General features: G+C 45.6%; 1 protein-coding gene across 2 annotated transcripts in view; it reads left to right on the top strand.

Moving 5' to 3' along the window:
* The window catches only part of CCDC178 (coiled-coil domain containing 178), a 754,227-nt gene that overhangs the window by 206,693 nt on the left and 526,646 nt on the right, over positions 1-20,888 (top strand). For both annotated transcript variants that reach the window (XM_063923667.1, XM_063923668.1), the window contains one exon: positions 12,181-12,401. In XM_063923667.1, coding sequence (XP_063779737.1) covers positions 12,181-12,401 — 221 coding nt within the window. The remainder of the gene's footprint in view (positions 1-12,180; positions 12,402-20,888) is intronic.

Raw genomic sequence — 20,888 nt, 5'->3', positions numbered from 1 at the left:
AGACGGCCATTTTGGGGGGGGGGACATTTTCAACAGTATTCCATGCAGACGAGCAGTCTGCATGGAATACTGCGCCGACACTGTCCGCAGGTACCCCCTGCAATTCCACAGCTCCTCCAGCCTAAAAATGGCCTGTGTACGTGCAAAGGTGCTGTTGTGATCTGACAGAAAGTATCAGAAATGTTGTGGAAAGGTGATGGGTGTTCCTGAGCGGTGACTGGGAGGTGGGCAGAAATGCATGGAACAATGAGTTCAGTGAGTGTTTTTATGGGATTGTCGCGGAATATGCGATCGCATCATGTTTGACAGCTCCGGGTGTCTGCAGATGGCGCCACGGCATTTTGTGGGCGTGATCCGGACAATGCAGGCATGTCCGGACCTTTTTCGGGGTGGCTGCGTGTCATCACACGCAGCCACTCGGAGAAAAAAGATGGCACCCGACCGCCTGCCATCGCAGCCAGGTTGTGCAGGCAGGGGTCATCCTCTAATCGATGTGTTTGCAATTAAATTGTGAACGCATTGCAGTAGGCGCAACACAGATGCTGGGCGGCCCCCAGCATGTGAGTAGATGGATGCAGATTTTGCTGCGGAAGCAAGATCTGTGCCCATTTCTGAATAGCCCCCACAGTGCGGCCGAGTCCCCCCTTGTAATGTGCGGGAGCATCTTCCTCCCGCTGCCTGCGAATGCCCAGAGCTCTCAGTATGCAATCGCAGGTGCGTGCAAATGCCACGCTGTGCTGGGAATTTTTGCCTGCTATTCAAACACATCTCAGGCAAAGATGTTTGAGGACACATCTGTACCATGATGGTTAATTTGCTTATTTGTACCTGTACATGTTTAAAACTAACTCCTGTGCAATTAAAGCTGAAGGCCAGCATCTGTGTATCGTGTTTTGCTGCATCTGCAATGCGAATAAGATGCAAATTTGAGAAACAAATACAGGATGCTACTCCTCTCTTAGTGCCACAGTAGTGTTGGACATCTTGCATTGTATGACCTGATTCGGATTTGCAATCAAGGCTGAAAAAGCGTGTAATTTTGTATCTGGAATAAAACATTTTGCAATGCAAGGGAAGGCAATACATTTATATTTTTTCTGTGCTGGGTAAATACTGTCTGCTTTTGCATATAGGCCACAAATGTTAGACAGCTTTATTTTCTCTAACGTCCTAGGGGATACTGGGATGGTCCTTAGTACCATGGGGGGTATAGATGGGTCCTTTGGAGCCATGGCACTTTAAATTCTTCAGAGTGTGTGCTGGCTCCTCCCTTCTTTGCCCCTTCTAGCGGACTCAGTTTAGGAAATGTGCCCGAAGGAGCTGGTCATATCCTCTGGAGCTCCAGAGATTTTTTTCTTCAATTTACTTTGTTTGTTATTTTCAGCCAGTCTAATTGGCAACAGCCTGCCTGCTTTGAGGACTTAGGGGGGAACGGTACCAACCTCTTATAGGGTTAATGGTTCCCATCCCCGCTGACAGGACACAGTCCTGAGGGAACTATTCGCAAGCCCGCAGCGGCGAGCATACATTCTCACAGCACGCCGCCACCCATAACAGAGCTGAAGAGTACACAGTCGGCGTCCCGGTTAGCGGGTCGCTGGTTACAATGGTGGCATAAGGGTACTGAGATACATGGCACAACAAAAGGGTGGCTGGGTCTCAGGAAAAGCAGTACACAGCATGCGTACACAGTACCCACACTGGCGCTGGTGCAGAAAAGGGGTTTTTACACCTTTTTCATGTGAAATAGAGACTTGTCAGTATAAAAAAGTACGGGAAGACCGCGCACCATTGAAAGCAGCAGGCTCAGACATTCTCCCTGCATCAACAAATACACTCAAAAACACCTAATCAATGCCGGAGAGTTGTAGCAGGGTGCAGCTAAAATTACGAGTAATAAATCCTAAACTAGAGGATTTAGTCTCTGTGTTTCCTAAGTCCCTACAAAGGGGACTTCATCCACTGCCCAACAATGTAATAGTGGCACAGTGTGCTGGTTCCCCCCTCTGTCTCTCTCTCTCCTGACTTTTCTTTTTTTTTCTTGGGTTATTGTATGTTAACCCATTCTTGTGTGTGTATACTCTGCTGTTCAAAATGACAGGCATTAAAACTGAGTGCTGTAATACAATGTTTCATCTTGTTGGAGGGAACATATAGCGGATGGTACTCTGTCTCAGAGTGTGGAAGACCTCTTATTCTCTATTAAGGAGATCTTCAATATCCCTGATATGGAGAAAACTAGGGCAGGGTCAGCAAGCAGTTGTTTATGGCTGCGTCAGTGGACAGCAGTCACTGATTCCGAAAAAGGAGTAGAAATCTTACCCTTTTCAAGTGAGACCTTATTGGGTGACTGACACAGGAGCTCAGCTCCTACGCGGTTTCTCTAAACAACAGGATTTCCCAAGCTACAGCTGGTATGTTCCCCTATTACCGTCCACAGCTCCGCCGACTGGACGTAATTACCAAGATCCCTCTCAGCATTCCCTTCGGTGTGCCAGATTAAAGGGCTAGAGAAGGGGTTCCTCCAATGCTTCTGGAGGAAAAGGAGGAAAACCTTGCAAACCAGTGGCCGCTCCTGGGTCAATGATGATATCCCAGGGCTACAGGTTAGTGTTCCAATATCTCCCACCTTTCAAATTCTTCTAGTAAGGCTTACCAGTTTTACTAAAAACAAGAATAACCTTACAGGAAGCTATTCTAAAACTGTTACGGACTCCGGTCATTGTTCCAGTTCTGCCTCAACCCCAAAGCAGGGGTTATTATTCCAGCCTGTTTGTAGTATCGTGCCTGGACGGTTCGGTAAGACCAATCTTACACCACCAATCACTGAACCCATGCTTACAAGTGTACAACTTCAAGGTGTGGTCTCTTGGAGTGGTGGTCTCAGGTCTAAAAATGGGGAATTTCTAGTGTCTCTGGATGTTAGAAATACATACTTCACATCCCTCTCTGGCCGCCTCATCGGGCTTATCTACGGTTTGCACTGCAGGACAGTCACTACCAATTCCAGGCCCTATCACTCGGTCTCTCAAGGACACTGACTGTGTACATAAAGGTGATGGCTTAGATCAGGTATGGGGAACCTTCGGCCCTCCAGCTGTTGTTGAACTACACATCCCAGCATGCCCGGCAACAGCTTTAGCATGGCCAAATAGCAAAACTGTAGAAAGGCATGCTGGTATGTGTAGTTCAACAACAGCTGGAGGGCCGAAGGTTCCCCATCCCTGGCTTAGATGATGCTACTATGCCGCAATCTGGGAGTGAACTTCTTTCCATACCTGGACAATCTCCTGCTAAAGATTATGTCTGGAGAACAGTTGACGGTAAGCATCAGCCTCACGCCCCGAATATTCACGTCTCAGGGGTGATTCTAATTCAACAGAAAACCCACCAGGAAACCGACACAGAGGTTTCTGGGAATGCTACTGGACACAGTGTCTCAGTAAAAGTCCCTTCATTTAGAAATGGCAAAGACCATTCAAACAATGGTTCATTCCATCCTGACACCGATCAGGATCTCAGTACATCTTTGCATACGCCTTTTGATAAAGATGATGGCCTCTTATTAGGCAATTCAGTACGGAAGAGTCCATGCCTGACCTTTCCAACTAGTTCTGTTGGACGTATGATATGGGACTCATCTACACATATATCAGATGATCTGCCTCTCGCCAAACGCCAGAATTTCCCTGCTGTGGTGTTTACAGACCCCTCACCTGGTGGAGGGTCGAACCCTCTGTTTTTTTTTTATTTGGATTCTACTCCCCACGGATGCAAGCCTCGGAGGTTGGGAGCAGTAATCCAAGGGGCTCAGTTCCTGGGAAGGTGGTCAAATCAAGATGCCACCCTTCCGATACATATTCCAGAATTCAGGGCGATCTACTGTGTCCTTCTGCAGGCCTCTAACCTTCTTCGGGATCAGGCATACAGGTACAGTCGGACTACGCACCGGCAGTGGTGTACTTAAACCGACAAGGAGGAGAAATAAAAGCATGGCTGCAATCAGAGAGGTTTCCAAGATACTCCTCTGAGCGGAGCAGAATGCCAAAGCCATTTCGACCATCTTCATGCCGGGAGTAGACATCTGGGAAGCAGACTTCCTCGGCAGACACGATCTGCACCTAGGGGACTGGGGCCTCCACCTGCAAGTGTTTCATCTGATAACACGTCAGTGGGGCTATCCGCAGATCGACATGATGGCTTCTCTACTCAACAAGAAACTCCTGCGTTATTGCTCCAGGACAAGGGATCCACTGGCCGCAGCAGTTGATGCTCTGATGGCGCCGTAGATTTACAAGTTGGTGTACTTGTTCTCTCCAAAATCTCTAATTCCCAGAGTTCTCTAAAGAATCCAAAGGGACAGAGTTCTGGCAATCCTAATTGCTACAGACTGACCATGCAGAGCCTGGTATGCAGACCTCCTGGCCTTGTCAATTGAAGATCCTTGGCCTCTGCCACTTCGGGAATATCTTCTGCAACAGAGGCCGTTCGTCTATCTTGACTTATGGATACGGTTTACGGCATGGAAGTTGAAAGTGAGTTTTAGACAGGAAAGGAATTCCGGGCAAGGTTATTTCAACTATGATCCAAGCCGGGAAGGTGGTCACGTCTAAACAATACCATCACATTTGGATGGGATATGTTTCTTGGTGTATAATTCAACATTATTACACTGTGCAATTTGAGCTGGGGCGTTTCTTGTACTTCCTTCAGTCAGGAGTGGATATGGGCCTATTTTTCGGCTCCATAAAAGTTCAGATTTCAGCCTTGTATGTTTTCCTTCAGAGACAATTGGCTGCTCTCCCAGATGTCAGGACATTCTTGATTGGTGTCTTATATATACAGCCACCCTTTGTGCCTCCCACTGCACCTTGTGGTCTCAATTTGGTTCTAACATTCCTCCAGTCTGACTGGTTTGAACCGTTACACGCGGTTGAAGTAAAGTATCTTATGTGAAAGACTGTCATGCTGTTGGTCTTGGCCTCGGCATAACTTGTCTCGGAGCTAGGGGCCTTTTCTTGTAAGGGGGCCCTACCTTGTGTTCAATGAGGACAGAGCGAAGCTAAGGACTCCTAAGCAGTTCCTGCCTAAGGTGGTATCAGCGTTTCATATCAACCAGCCAATACAGGTTTGCGTATCCCATATCCAAATATTCCGAAATCCGGAATTTTTTGAGTGAGAGTGAAATAATGAAACCTTTGTTTTGTGATGGCTTAATGTACACAAACATTGTTTAATACACAGCTATTAAAAATATTGTATTAATGACCTTCAGGCTGTGTGTATATGGTGTATATGAAACATAAATGAATTGTGCGAATGTACAGATGGGTCCTCCGTTATCTTGGCTGGTTGAGGCGCTAGTCATGATCGGGCATACAGATCGTGCCTGGGTGCAAGGAGGCGCGCCTAGTCGAAGGGCGGCGCACAGAGCGTTTGGCGTTACCTTTTGAGTGTAATACCTAAGATCATCCACCAGATGTAGCTTTTTAAAACCACCAATGCGCATGCGTGTGGTCTCCATTAAAATACAATACTGGACTACAGCATAAGAACTACTTTACTGGTTCGTCTCATTATAATACATTATGCTACAGTATGTCATACAGTATATAACAGTATATACAGTACAGACACAAGTAGTACAGCATATACAGATGCAAACGAACGTGTTACAGGTACTGTATGGTCTATTGATGTTAGGGATATGTGAGCGTCCAATATATGATGGGACCTTTGCGGTCTGCGGCTAACCACGGGGTTAATTGGGGTCACTCTTGTGGGTGACCCCAATTAAGTTTGCGCACAGCCAAGCAGGAGAGCGCCATGACGTGCGCTCACTGATTGGCTGCTGGGATCTCCAGTGACAGGAGTCATGGGTGGTTCTCAGCATTCAGGGAAAGGGGTTCCATGTGTAAACATGGAACCCCTTTAGTGGCGTGGATCGGACTATCGTTTTTTTATTTTTGACAAGGCCGTGGATTACTTCAGGAAAAAAGAGGACCGATCATCACTGGATAATAGATGAGTATATTGGAATTTTGGATTTACAGGTAAACGTTTGGATTCTACACGGTGTGTGTGTGTCTTGTTTTTATTTGGGTATTTCTTTTGTTGTAGAACTACAGGTACCAGCGGGCTTGTTATTTCCCGGCATGCTGGTACTTGTGGTTCTCCAAGTACCAGCAAGCGAGGGAGGCTTGCTGGGACTTGTAGTTGTAAAACAAAAGACAATATTTTTTTTACACACAAAAAGGCTATCAGCCCCCCACCCACCGCCCAGGGATGGGGGGGACAGCCTCTGGCTTCACCCCTGGCCCTTGGGTGCCTGGAGGGGGGGACCCCTTCATTTAAGGGGTTCCCACTCCCCCAGGGTACCCCGACCAGGGATGACTAGTTGGGAGGGGTAATGCCACAGCCGCAGGGACCTACATAAACGTGCCCCCCCCCCCGGCTGTGGCATTATCTCTCTGGCTAGAGGAGCCCGGTGCTAGTTTTAAAAATACAGGGGACCCCTACGTCTTTTGTCCCCCATATTTTTGGAACCAGGGCCGGCCCAAGAGCCCAGTGCTGGTTGACGAAATACAGGGGGTATCTCACTGATCCGTGCGTGACTATCTGAACATGGCAGCAACAAGCAGGTCTATTTGAAAACTTCTTTTTTTTTACGAATTCTATGCTTTCTCGGCAGTGTTTGGCTATTGTCGACAGTGATTGAGAATACAAATTCTTAGTAAATTGCCAAGTTGTATAAAATACAATACAGATTCTCTAACGCCGACGATCTGCAATACTGTGTTGCTCGAACAGTTAGTTGCGTCAGAATCCACTAATTTATATTTACTGGTACTGTATGTCTACGGGTGCTCATTACCGCTGTGTATTTTATATAGCGGAATAAGTTGCTCCTGCACATTTACTCTGATTTATGTGAAACCTGTGTGCACCCTTCCATTGAATGTATTACAAAGAAAAATAATTTTAATAAAGTGAATGTCAGGGGGAAAAAAAGATTGGCACTTTGGGAATCAAACCCGGGACTCTCAGCATGGGAGGCGGGAGCCTTTTCCTCTTGCTCACCCACGTCGCTGCATGGAAGTTACACAAGTTAATGTGTAAAAGTAATGCAAGCAGCGATTCCTTCCCATTGGTGTTTGTTTATGCTGTTAGGGGACTCAGACGCTCATAACGCAAATCACGGTATTTAGTGCACTGTACATACTTTAAGTCAATGAGCTACATTATTCCTTTCACACATTAGTTGCGACTGCATACACAAGTGTTTTAACACGTTCGTTTGCGTCCAAATAAACTTTTTTTTTTACTCTTTCCGTCTGACCATTGGTCACTATCTGTGTGTACACTATGCAGTAGAGGACTGTATATTAACATTACAGTCGTCACTGACCATTTGCCAGAGCTTGTACTGTAGATCAATCTGCCGCTATTCAAACTAAAGTACTGGATTAGTGAAGCATTAGCCACCCAGTTGTGGAGATGTGTATTGCATGCTCGTGCCTCAACGCGCCTGTCCATGATTAAAGTCAGCAACCTAAGCTATCGCCTAGGTGTGACTAAACCTCCGTCTAGGCGCAGAAACAGCCAAGATAACGGAGGACCCATCTGTACACACACTTTGTTTAATGCACAAAGTTATTAAAAATATTGGCTAAAATTACCTTCAGGCTGTGTGTATATGGTGTATATGCAACATAAATGCATTCTGTGCTTAGACTGAGATACGGTCATTAGGTCAACACAGCTTAGGTCAACAGTCATTAGGTCGACCACTGAAGGTCAATATGCATTAGAACGACATGGTCAATAGGCCGACATGGCCATTAAGTCGACATGTACTAGGTCGACAGGTCAAAAGGTCGACATGGGTTTTTCTTTTTTTTTTCTTTTTTCTTTTGAACTTTTTCATACCTGACAATCCACGTGGACTACAAGTGGGAATGGTAACCTGTGCCGAGGGCAGCGGTAGCGGAGCGAGGCACCTTGGCCGAAGCATGGCGAGCCATGCGAGAGGACATGGTGCACTAATTTGGGTTCCCTGTCACTTTACGAAGAAAACGACACCAAAGAAAGTCCAAAAACCCATGTCGACCTTTTGACCTGTCGACCTAGTACATGTCAACCTATTGACCATGTCGACCTATTGCCCCTGTCGATCTAATGCAGGTTGACCTACCATGGTCGACCCAATGACTGTTGACCTAAGTTGAGTTGACCCAACGAACCATACTCCTTAGACTTGGGTCCCATCGCCATGATATCTCATTATGGTATGCAATTATTCCAAAATACGGAAAAATCCGATATCCAAAATTCTTCTGGTCCCAAGCATTTTGGATAAGGGATACTCAACCTGTAGTGGTTCTGGCTATTGTTGACACGCCCTCTACTCCTAAGTCCCTGGATGTCTTATGGGTTTTGATGATGTATGTCAAAAGGACTGCTCGCCCAGACAGTCGGACTCGCTGTTTGTCTTGTGTGAGGCCAACAAGATTGGTTACCCTGCTTCAAAGCAGTCAATTGCACGTTGGATCAGGCTTGCTATCCAACAGGTATATTCCTCGGCAGCCTTGCAGAGTCCAGAGTCACTTTAAGCCCACTCCACTAGGTCAGTGGGTTCTTCCTGGGTGGCTGCCCGGGGATTCTCAGCTTTACAGCTAGGCCGAGCTTCTATTGGTCAGGTTCAGATACGTTTGTTAAGTTTTACAAGTTCGGTACCTTGGCTGCTGAGGTCCTTCAGTTGGTCTCTCAGTTTTGCAGGAGTCTCAGCACTCACCCACCCGGTTTAGGACGTTAGAGAACACAAGAATTTGATACCTACCGGTAATTCCTTTTCTCGTAGTCCGTAGGGGATACTGGGCGCCCGCTTCTGTGCTTCGGTTTTCTGCAAGTTCTTGTAGGTTTGTTGTTTGGTTCAGTTGTTGCTGTCCCTAATTTTCAAGTTCTAGTTAGCATTGCTATCCTCTTGTTTTGTTTTGTGCTGGTTCGGAACCTCGCCACTGTTATTTTCCTTCTCTTAAAGTATGTCCGACTCCCCGGGCACAATTTCCTAGACTGAATCTGCTAGGAGGGGCATAGAGGGGAGGAGCCAGCACACACTGAATAATTTAAAGTGCCAAGGCTTCAAAGTACCCATATATACCCTCCATGGTACTAAGGACCATCCCAGTATCCCCTATGGACTACAACAAAGATATCTAAATCCTATTTTTACAGTACAAGTTATATTTCTATTTGGACATACCCATGTTACATCTGCCTTCCCCACCTGCAGTGCAACATGGTTTTGTACAGTTGCTTGCTTTTTGATTTGCTTCCACATCTGAATAACCCCCATAGACACTAAGGGATACATTTACTAAGATTTGTGTTTTGCCCGAATTTAAACTCAGCTGGTTATGAACGTACTGTACATGGGTGTATTTTTGAAAAAAAAAAAATCCGGTAATTCACTAAGCTCACGTTTGCCGGATTTGTGTTTTCCGATGGTGTATGCAATCGTGTTTGGCTGCTGAGTTTGCTGTCAGTCAAACACTCCCGAACATGAAGTCGGATACATGCAGTGCTTCTTTGTGTAAAAGTTAAAGAAAGAGTTAAAAAAAAATTTAAACTAATAAATGTATGGGGTCTCCACTCCTAAGCATAACCAGCCTTGGGCTTTTTGAGCCGGTCCTGGTTCTAAAAATACAGGGGAAAAATTGCGTGAGGTACCCCTGTAGTTAAAGAACCAGTAGCAGGCTCTTAGACTGGTCCTGGTTCCAAAAATCACTTTTATTTCTCACTTTGCAGTGCAAAAAGCTCCACGACACTGTAGGGCAGCCATCAGGGGGTGGGACTGTGGGGACTGGTGAACACTCCACCTAGACCACCTATATGTAATATAACATTGTATGACTTCATTAAGTGGACTTCTCTAACATAGACAGCTCCTTTTGTTTATTTCATTTTCTATTTGGGTATTGTATATGAGCAAAAGTGTGGCTTTGAAATAAGACTAGACTGCTGTCTCATGGCGCAAGTTACAAATATTTCCTTTTTTTATTTATCAGAGTCATCATGTCCGAACGAAGTGTGCCTATAGGTAACGACTCTCTTGGTTGGCAATTGTTTTGATATAAGAAAAAGGGATGTTACGATGGATCAAAATATCCGCACCCCTGTTTTTACGATCACCTGATGCAGTTGTATTATGTAAATATCAGATAACAGTCTATCAGTAATAATCAACAGTTATTTAAACATATAAAGGATACCACCTAGAGAATAGTAGAGGCAAGTCCATCTGAGGCATGAGTAAACGATGTCCATGGTTCTGATGGACCAATTGGACTACAAGGACAGAAGTCCAAATTGAGGAGAGAGTGTAAGGTAGTCCAAGATAAAGAATGGTAATTGTGGGTCTTGATCACTATAGCGACTCACTCGAGACCATTCTGGTTGATGGGCGTTGAGGTTTCATGAAACCGTCATGGGCAGATGAGAAGGAAGATTCAGGAAGGGGGCTTTCAGATTAAAAAGGAGTTCCTAGCCTTGGTTCTGGGTTTTAACATGATGTGTCAAATTAGCGATAAACACTTGCAGGCGTAAAGAAAAGCTCCTTTGGTATCGTATGCGGTGCTGTTGGAGAATCTTAGTGATAAGCTGAAAGTCTCTGCGCTTTTGAATAGTGGAAGGGGCAAGATCCTGGAATATCTGCAGCTGCTTGTCTTGAAATTAAATGGTTGAAGTATCTTGGATGAGGTGTGATAAGTGATACTCATGTTTGGGATGCTGGTGGTCAAAAGACGACACTTGCATCCCGATGCTGAGACAACAACAGGAGTCGGGTAAGTATACTTACCCTCCCCCCACATACCTTTACTGTCCTTTCCCACAGCCTAACCCTAATCCCCCCTGCAGCCTAAGCTTAACCCTCCCTAGCGGTACCTAAACCTACCCCGCCCCACGCCCTTCAACCTAACCCTAACTCTCCTTTCCCCGCAGGCTAAACCTAACCCTGGTGGTCCCAAACACCCCTCCCCTCAGCCTAACCTTTCCTGCCCCGCAGCCTAACCTCCCCAGTGGTGCCTAAACCTAACCTTTCCTCCCTGCTGCCTAGCCTTAGGAGTCCCCGGCATACTTACAGTTGGAATGTCAGTTGTCAGGATTCCAGCTTTGGCATTCCGAGTGATGTTGGGATTCCGGCGCCAGCATTCTGGCTGCGTGTTGGGATTCTGGTGCCGGGATTTCGACCACCGGCATTCCAACCACTGGCATTCTGACCACGTCCTCTTGGATGGATTTAAGGATCTTTTCTTGTAATAGTGGAGGCGGTCTATAATGTCCCATGGAGATTTTGGTAGGAGCTGAGTGGTTAGTACTTTATCTCTGTCCACTCTTATATCCTAAAAAAATATTTATCTAATAATCCACAACCCATATAAATACAGTCATTATTTTATTCAAGAAAATATACATCAATGGTATAATCTCTTGTTGTACAGTATATGATGATTGCTTGGTCTTGTTCTCAGATTAATTGACTGTTTTCAGTTAGAGACTGTTGGTACCTCCTGTTTTCCATCTACAGTAGCTGTTTGGTCTTCTTGCAGCACTACACAAGCATTCACTCCAAACTAACCCCGATGTGTGTCATAAGTCATCAGACAGAACTTCATCAGGAGGGTATTTGTAGGTATGGTTGAGGTTTTTTAACATTGGTTTAAGGGTTTGTAGGGTTAGTACAACTGAGCAATAGAGCAAAAAATGTTACTTCTATGCCAGATTGATGGAAAGTTATCAACAAACTTGGTGTTTCTACTACTTTCTATATTGAGCGCTTCAGTATACCATACATTAGCTGAATACATTTTCTAGACAGCATTTGCAACAGTGACATCTGCAGGGTTTAAGAAGATACTGTGCACCTTTAACATGAGTAAACCTGTAAACATAATCAAAAGTATGCATTTAAAGTTTGCATTTTTATTAATTAAATACATTTCAAATGTGACTTTATTTCCTTTTCCACAAGCTAACGTAATCAGCATAGTAATTATATAATACTTACACGTTTTTTAATTGTGAGCTTACAGTACTTGTTTTTATATTGGTGAAGTAAAACAGAACAATGACAAGAACACACTTCCATCACTAATAACCATACCACATTTTTGTAAACAGAGTATGACGCCTGTGCTGAGGACCTTTCTGAACTACAATGGCATGTCTTTTGTAAAAAACAAGAACTGGAAAATGCGCAGGATAAAGCTGCAAAGACAGAAGCAGTGAATGTAAAACTCAAAAAGGAAATCGACTTTATTAGGAAACAGCGCCCTCTGCTGGAGCAAAAGCTTAATCATGAGGGCGACGCCACGAGCAGGATACAGCAGGCTCAAAGTGAAGTAGGTTCTGATACTAATAATTATTTGTCCAGATTTTTAAAAAGTAAATAAAATCTGCTAGAAGTTAAATAGCACAGTTTTTTTTTTTTTTGCTTTATACAGTTTTCTGATAACCCATATTGGCATATAATGAGCTCTAGTTGTTTTTTTTATCTATGTCTAATATGTGAACCTTAACATAGGAAGAACAAAATACATTATTTTGTAATCTCTACTTCTTGTTTGAACTGTGGAATTCATTTATTAATCTCTCTGTACCACTACAGTGAATGAAATGATAATATAATTATCCTTGATACATTATAAATTCATATTTGGTACATTCTTAGATGCTACATGTAAGATCCCTGTTTTTGCTTAACTCTTTTTCATGACATAATAGAAAAACACTACAGTTGCTGAACATATACCAAACATCCACTAAACATCAAAAATCATGGTGACTCAAAGTAAGGGAACAATCCCATATTTAATATGCAGAATTCATATTTTACATTTCATTGTTTCTCCGGCTGGGTCTACAGGTTATCCACAGGATAACATTGGGATATGCCGGAGCGACAGCGGAATGGCATGGGCACCAAATAGTCACGAGCTTTCTGGCCTCCCAGGATGTATCAGGCTCATCCATATAATCCCGCCCACCGACTCAGTCAAATCAGTTTTTTGTTTGGTGCGTCAGGAGACAGACCATGGTCACAGGGCTGCTGTTAAGGCAGCCCTAAGCTTTTATTATTTTATTTTTATAGTCTTACTATGTTTTGAGTGATCTTTCTTAACAGCGTCTTAAACGCATGCTAGAAAGAGTCGCTCCAACAACTCTCCATCGGGTCGCAACAACGCTTACTTCCGGGTACTAGTGCTGTCTCGACGGGCGTCTGTGTCGGATATTCTAGCAGATCCAGTAGACGTTACCAGGCTGTGGCTGGAGCATGGGAAGAAGGTAAGGCATCGGTTCCACTTACTAGGGAATTCCGGACACAGCCGCACTGTATTGGAGGAGACCACAAACAGTGGCTGACGCGCCGCCACTCTTTAGTGCTCCAGCGCTATGCTTTAGGGATCATAGGTGCCAGGACTAGGTTGAAGCCGCGATCCCTGGAGTTTATGTCAGCAGGGGAAGTCAGACGCTCTCCTGGTCGCCCCTCCCCCCCAGTTCATGACCAGTTTCCGTGCGTCTCCCGTCCATGAACTGATGACCTCACTTCCGTCTCAGACACTACCACGAGGGTACTCAGTCGCAGCTTAGGCCGCTGTGGTTGTGTACACTAGATTTGCTGCCGAGACTGGGTCGCAGACAGGTACGTCTGCATACACTCCTCGTTCACTGAGCGTCTGTGTCCGTTATTGAGCGTCTGTGCCTCTTATCAGTTAACGGAGTGGCAGTGTACACTAGTAGCGTCTGAATCCACTCAGCGTCTTTCGAGCGTATTGATCGATCCTGGAAGTAGGGTGAGTCTCCCTGTATCCCACTCTACTGAGTAAGGGTTATACAGTACTAAAATTCTATCTACTGTGTAGTATGAATAGTTAATTTTGGTACACAATGCATATGAGGCCTGTGCAGTACTGTGGTTTTCTGCATTATTTGACTGAAAAACTTATTGAAATAGCTGTTTAAAAACAGAAACAGTAAATTGTACTCCTACATACTGGACAAGTATTTTTGTGGTTGATTATATACTCATATGACAATTGCTAATATTTAACATGTGACTGACTGCTAGTGTGATTGCTGACTTTTATATGTTTGTCGGTAGTGTTTCTGAACCTCAATTTGGGTGCTCAGGTTGTGGTCAGATTGATATCACTTCTATATTTATATAAGTGATCTCAGTCACATGGAGTGTAGTATATTGTATAAACAGATTATTTACCATGTCTATGAGCGGCAAAAGTGACGCTATCTTGTAAAGTAGGGGTGTTAGCCCGGTATCTAACTTATGATGGGTTATGTGCAAACTGTTGTGCATATCAGCAAAATAAAAGACAGGATCAGCAACCAGTAGATCCACCATGGGGTGTGTTTGCACAGACTTTGTCTACAATAGCTGACAGATTAGCACCTGCGGTGCCACACCCGGGAGTAGGATACACTATTAACCCTTACATGCAGCTCCCTTCTTGTGGGTTAATTCCAGCAGCTTCAACAAGTAAGCAGGCTAGTGAAGCCAGGTTAGATACATCTATGTTACAGAGTACACAAGACAATACAACAGATGAGGATACAGTGTATTCAAATTCCCCATATGACGACCAGTCGGAGGGTTTCAGCTCAGAGGATATAGCTGAGCTTATTGATGCCATGTAGGCTGTTCTGTCTCTGGAAGAATCAGCCAAAGCAATAACAAAATCTAAAGCACCTGTGTTTAAAAGTCCAAAAGCAGTTAGGATTGAGTTTCCAGGGTCAGAAGATCTGACGGAAATTATGGAAGAACCTTGGGCTACACCCAATAAGAAATATAGAATTCCGAAAAAGTGGGATTCTTACTATCCTTTTCCAGCTGAGGACTGTTCTAAAAGAGCAGTCCCTCTTAAAGTAGATGCACATGTCGTGTGACTTGTTAGAAAATCTATTTTACCGTTACCCTCTACCTTATTGAATGATGTCACAGATAGAAGAGTAGATGGTTTTTTGAAAAATATTTTTTCTCTGTCAGGGGCTGTTGTAAGGCCAGCTATGGCTTCGGCCTGGATGGCAAAAGCAATGGTAGAATGGGTGGAGGAACTAGAGAGTGGCCTCTCTGCACCTACCAGGGAGCAGGAGTCTCATCTAGGCTATATAAAACCAGCTGCACAATATTTGGAAGAAGCAGCAATTGATATGGGTACGATTGCTTCTAAAGCATCTGCCTTAATGGTAGCCGTGCGTAGAGCAATTTGGCTACGTACTTGGAAAGTGGATGCAGAATCCAAGAAAGCTCTGGAATGTTGCCTTTCGCTGGTAATATTCTGTTCGGAAAGCAATTGACAGATATTCTGGAATCGGAATCAGAATCCAAAAAGGTCAGGTTTCCTTCTAGTTATAACCCTAAACCGAGGGGTTCAAAATTTCGGTTATTTCGATGGCAGGGTAGAGCAAAAGGAAAGGATGATTCTAACCAACCCCAGTACAATAAATCAGCTAGGGGTAGGAAGCAATGGGCCAATAGACGGCCAGCTTCCAAACCAGAACAGAAGCCATCAGTTTGAGGATGCGGGCCTCCGCCTGGAGGATTCCAGGGTTGGGGGCCGACTCCTTCACTTTGCACACATAGGGCAGCAGTCAACGACAGATGCTTGGGTGCAGAAGGTGGTATCTCTCGGTTATGGTTTCCCTTTCAAGAAGCAGCCTCCTCAAAGGTTTTTTTGCACCAGCCCGTCTCGTATAGAGTCGAAGGCCAGAGCTCTGCAAGAAGCAGTTCAGAAATTGCTTCAGTCTGGGGTAATTATCCCAGTATCCCTGTCACAAAGGGGATGGGGGTTTTACTCCAACCTATTTTTGATTCAGAAACCAAATGGATCATTCTGACCAATTCTCAATCCCAAGAAGTTAAACGAATACATCTGGGTTCCAAAGTTTCACATGGAGACATTACGCTCCATAGTTTTGGCCATGGAACCAGGAGATTACATGTTATCTCTGGATGTACAGGATGCTTACCTGCATGTGCCCATAGCACGGTCCCATCAGTGTTACCTCAGGTTTGCCATCCTCCAGCAGCATTTTCAGTTCCAGGCTTTGCCCTTTGGGCTAGCAACAGCCCCCAGGGTATTTACCAAATTTATGGTGGTTATGGCAGCTTATCTCCGCAAGCAGGGGATAAGAATTTTTTCATACCTCGACGATCTTTTAATCCTGTCACAATCCCAGGATTTGGGCCATCTCCAACAGACAATAGCTTGTCTACAAAGACACGGATGGCTCATAAATTGGGAAAAGTCGTCTCTGAGTCCATCACAACGGATGGTTCACTTGGGGGCCATACTGGATTCAAGTCTACAAAGGATAATCTTACCTGGGAAAAAGATATCCAAGGTGCAGGTAATGATTCAGGAATTGTTGCACAGTCAGACCGTATAAGTCCATGCAGCGATGCAAGTGATGGGTCTGATGGTGTCAACATTCGACATGGTGGAATATGCACAATTCCACTCCAGACCCCTACAGCACCTCATTCTAACCAGATGGAATGGAAAACATCAGACAATAAAAAGACAGATGATAAAGCTTCCAGTAAACATAAAAAGGTCACTAGCCTGGTGGCTACAGACGGACCATCTAGACAAGGGGAGACCCTTTTGGATAGCAGATTGGCAAGTACTGACAAAGGATGCCATTCTTCAGGGCTGGGGAGCAGTGTTCAAAAATTTCTGGTTCCAGGGAAAATGGACCACAAGGGAAAGTTGCCTGCCAATAAATCTGTTGGAAATAAGGGCCATATATATGGCTCTGGTTCAAGCAAAGGACATTCTGCAAGGAAGACCAGTCCAGATCCATGCAGACAATGCAACAGCAGTAGCGTACCTCAACCATCAGGGAGGAACTCACAGCAAAAGATTGATGGAGGAAGTAACTCACATACTAAGTTGGGCAGAACTCCATCTTCCGGCATTGCCCGCAGTGTTTGTGCCAGGGGTGCTGAACTAGGAAGCGGACTTTCTCAGTCAACACACCATTCAGGAGACCAAATGGGTGTTACACCCGGAAGTATTTCAAACTCTAGTAAACAGATGGGGTCTGCCAGAGATAGATCTCATGGCGTCCCGTTTGAACAACAAAGTTCCGGCATACGGGTCAAGAACAAAGGATCCCGGGGCGATCCTTGTAGATGCACTGTCAGTGAAATGGGAATTTCATCTGGCATATCTGTTTCCTCCAATCTCCCTGTTACCCAGGGTGGTGAGGAAAATAAAGCAAGCAAAGGGAGCCATAATTCTAATAGCTCCAGCCTGGCCCAGAAGGCATTGGTACATAGATCTACTAAGGATGTCCGTGTAAGCTCCAATTCTGCTTCCTCAACGTCCAGATCTACTAATGCAGGGGCCTTGTTATCACAGCCACCTGGAACGGCTGTCTTTGACGGCGTGGCTGTTGAAACCTCTATCCTAAAATCAAGAGGATTTTCACAACAAGTAATTCAAACCATGCTTAGAGCAAGAAAGCCTTCTTCAGCTCGTATTTATCATCGAATATGGCAGGCCTATATTCATTGGTGTTGCGAAAGAGGTACAGATCCAAGATCTTTTGAAGTATCCAGGATTTTGGATTTCCTCCAAGCATGAATGGATAAGGGTTTTGTTATGCACACCAGTGCCAGCAGGAAAGTACTGGTGTCAGAACTGTTATGCACTCCAGTGTCTGCAGGAATGTACTGGTGTTTGAACTGTTATGCAAAACAGATGGACTCACAGACAAACTGGGGGATATGACATAACGTACACAGAAGGTGATAGGGTAACAAAATACACACAAAGTGAACAGAGAAGCCCAGAGGTTAAGGAACTGGGTATCTCCCTTGTATTAGAACTGCTAAGATGGAAAAAGCAAGATGTTGTGTTTTAATACGTAGAGTACCCGAAATGCTGTTGCTAAGGGCAACAGCAAAACCCTAACGGGTTACCAACGGGTGTGGCAGTAAACTCCTTGGTCAGAGATGGAATGATAGACACAAGGAGAATCTCCACAATCCTAATTCTCACTTGCAGTGCACAGGTTTTAGCTTACTGCCACTAAACTGACCCCTGACACCTAGCACAGTGAGACAGGATTAGACAGGCAAGTCTTAGAATACAGCCGCAAACTTGCTAAGTTCACAGAGTAGTAACAGAACCCCAGCAAGCTAAACGACTGACTCCAGTCTTACTGCTAGGTCTGGATTGGCAGAGTGTAATACCAAATTCCCAGGCCTATTTGCAGTAAGCAACAAACAAATACAAAGCTACACAGTACTGGCTAACGTTCATGAACTGACTAACCAACAAAGATTCAGCAGCATCTGCTTACCCTGAAAAGAGGCCTTATAAAGCAGGTGCTGTCCACGCCCCACTCAGACCTCACAGACTGTGAGCACAAAAACCAGCACCGGATCCCCTGCCGTGCACAGAGCCTATAACCACTGCACAGCAAAAGACCCGAACCGGAGTATCAGCTGCGCTCAGGTTACTCCACTAGCACTTGTCTCCCGGTTGCCATGACGACGTGGCAGCACAGGGCAGGAGACCCTAACAGTACCCCCCCTCTGACGAGGGGTCAAAGAACCCCTACCACCGGGTTTATCGGGGAACTGCGAGAAGAAAGAGCGTATCAGTCTGGGGGCATGAAGATCACAACTGCGCACCCACGACCGCTCCTCCGGGCCATACCCCTTCCAGTGCACCAAAAATGACAGCCGACCCCGAACCACCTTGGAGTCAAGAATCCTTTCAACAACAAACTCCCTCTGGCCACGTATCAGAAGAGGGGAAGGTCTTCCACTGGTAGAAGGATTACTAATCGCCCGTTTTAAAAGGGAACAATGAAATGTTTTATTGATACCCAAAGAACGGGGCAGATCTAACTGAAATGCCACCGGATTGATAACCCTGGTGATCTTATAAGGGCCGATGAACCGGGGCCCTAACTTATGAGATGGCTGTCTCAACTTCAAATTCTTGGTAGACAACCAGACGAAGTCTCCTAATTTGAAGCTGCAGGGTCTTTTCCGCTTATCAAAAACCCTTTTGGTCACTAATGACACAGACACAAGGGCTTTCTTCACTTTCCGCCAAATACCTCTAAGGACCGAAACCACAGAGGAACCACCAGGCGTGGAGTCCAGGGGGTCAAAAGAATTGGCCTTAGGATGATGCCCATACACACAAAGGAAGGGAGAGATCCCTGTAGCAGAGTGAGCCGCGTTGTTATAGGCAAACTCCGCCATGGACAGATGAGCAACCCAGTCAGTCTGACACTTGGAGACATAACACCTGAGGAACTGCTCTAAGGACTGGTTCACCCTTTCAGTCTGCCCATTAGACTGCGGATGGTAGCCTGACGACAAGCTGACAGAAATCTGGAGATCGGAACAAAATGCCCTCCAGAATTTGGCCACAAACTGGGATCCGCGGTCAGAGACCACATCAAGTGGCAACCCGTGGAGACGCACAACATGCAGCATAAATAATTCAGACAGGCGTCTGGCTGATGGCAGCCCAACCAGTGGAACGAAGTGCGCCATCTTCGAAAACCTGTCAACGACAACCCAGATGGCTGTCATCCCCGAGGATTTGGGCAAGTCCACCACAAAATCCATTGAAATGTGGGTCCATGGCTTAGATGGGATAGAGAGTGGATGTAATGGGCCAACAGGAACCCCTCTAGGAGTCTTATTTCGGGCACAGATGTCACATGCCCGAACCCACTGATCCACATCCTTAGCCACCGAGGGCCACCACACCGCCCTAGATAGCAACTCCCGAGTTCTGGCAATACCCGGGTGACCTGCCGACTTCTTGGCATGGAATTCCAGGAACACTCGCTGTCTTAACCTAGGAGGCACAAACAAAAGACCTACCGGAAGGTCTGGAGGAGCCTGCTCCTGTGCTCTAAGGACTAATGATAAGAGGTCCTGGGTAATGCCCACTTTAATACATGATGGGGAAACAATGGGCAACGGCTCCTCGGTGGTCTCCTGGATTGGAGCAAAACTCCGCGAGAGCGCATCAGCCTTGATGTTTTTTGACCCAGGGCGATATGTTATCAAAAAATTAAAGCGAGCAAAAAACAAAGCCCATCGTGCCTGCCTGGCATTGAGACGCTTCGCTGACTCTAAATATGCCAGATTCTTATGGTCAGTGGGAATTGAGACCACAAACTTAGCCCCCTCAAGCCAGTGTCTCCACTCCTCGAGTGCATCCTTAATAGCCAACAATTCCCGGTTACCCACGTCATAATTCATCTCGGCAGGCGAAAATTTACGGGAAAAGTAAGCACAGGGATGAAGGCGATTATCAGACACTCCCATCTGAGAAAGCACTGCCCCAATACCCATCTCAGAGGCATCCACCTCCACCACAAAAGGACGCTCTGGATCTGGGTGTCGCAGCACCTTGGCCGAAACAAATGCCCTTTTGAGACGGGCAAAAGCCGCTTTAGCCTCACAAGACCAGTGAGCAACATCCGCCCCTTTCTTAGTGAGTGCCACCAAGGGCGCCACTATAGACGAAAATCCAGCGATAAATCGTCTATAAAAATTCGCAAAGCCCAGGAAACGCTGAAGCGCCTTCAAACTAGTGGGCTGCACCCAATCCAGGACTGCCTGTACCTTGGAACCCTCCATTTGGAAACCTTCTGGGGAGATAATATATCCTAGAAATGCGATTTGCTGAACTTCAAATTCGCACTTCTCCAGCTTCGCCCCAAGCCGGTGGTCTCTGAGTTTCTGGAGGACTAAGCGTACATGCTTCCGATGTTCCTCCAGGGAATGGGAGAAGATTAGGATGTCATCTAAGTATACAACTAAGAAT

The sequence above is a fragment of the Pseudophryne corroboree genome, chromosome 5 (assembly GCF_028390025.1).
Source record: "Pseudophryne corroboree isolate aPseCor3 chromosome 5, aPseCor3.hap2, whole genome shotgun sequence".
NCBI lineage: Eukaryota > Metazoa > Chordata > Amphibia > Anura > Myobatrachidae > Pseudophryne > Pseudophryne corroboree.
This window is presented reverse-complemented; position numbering and strand designations above follow the sequence as displayed.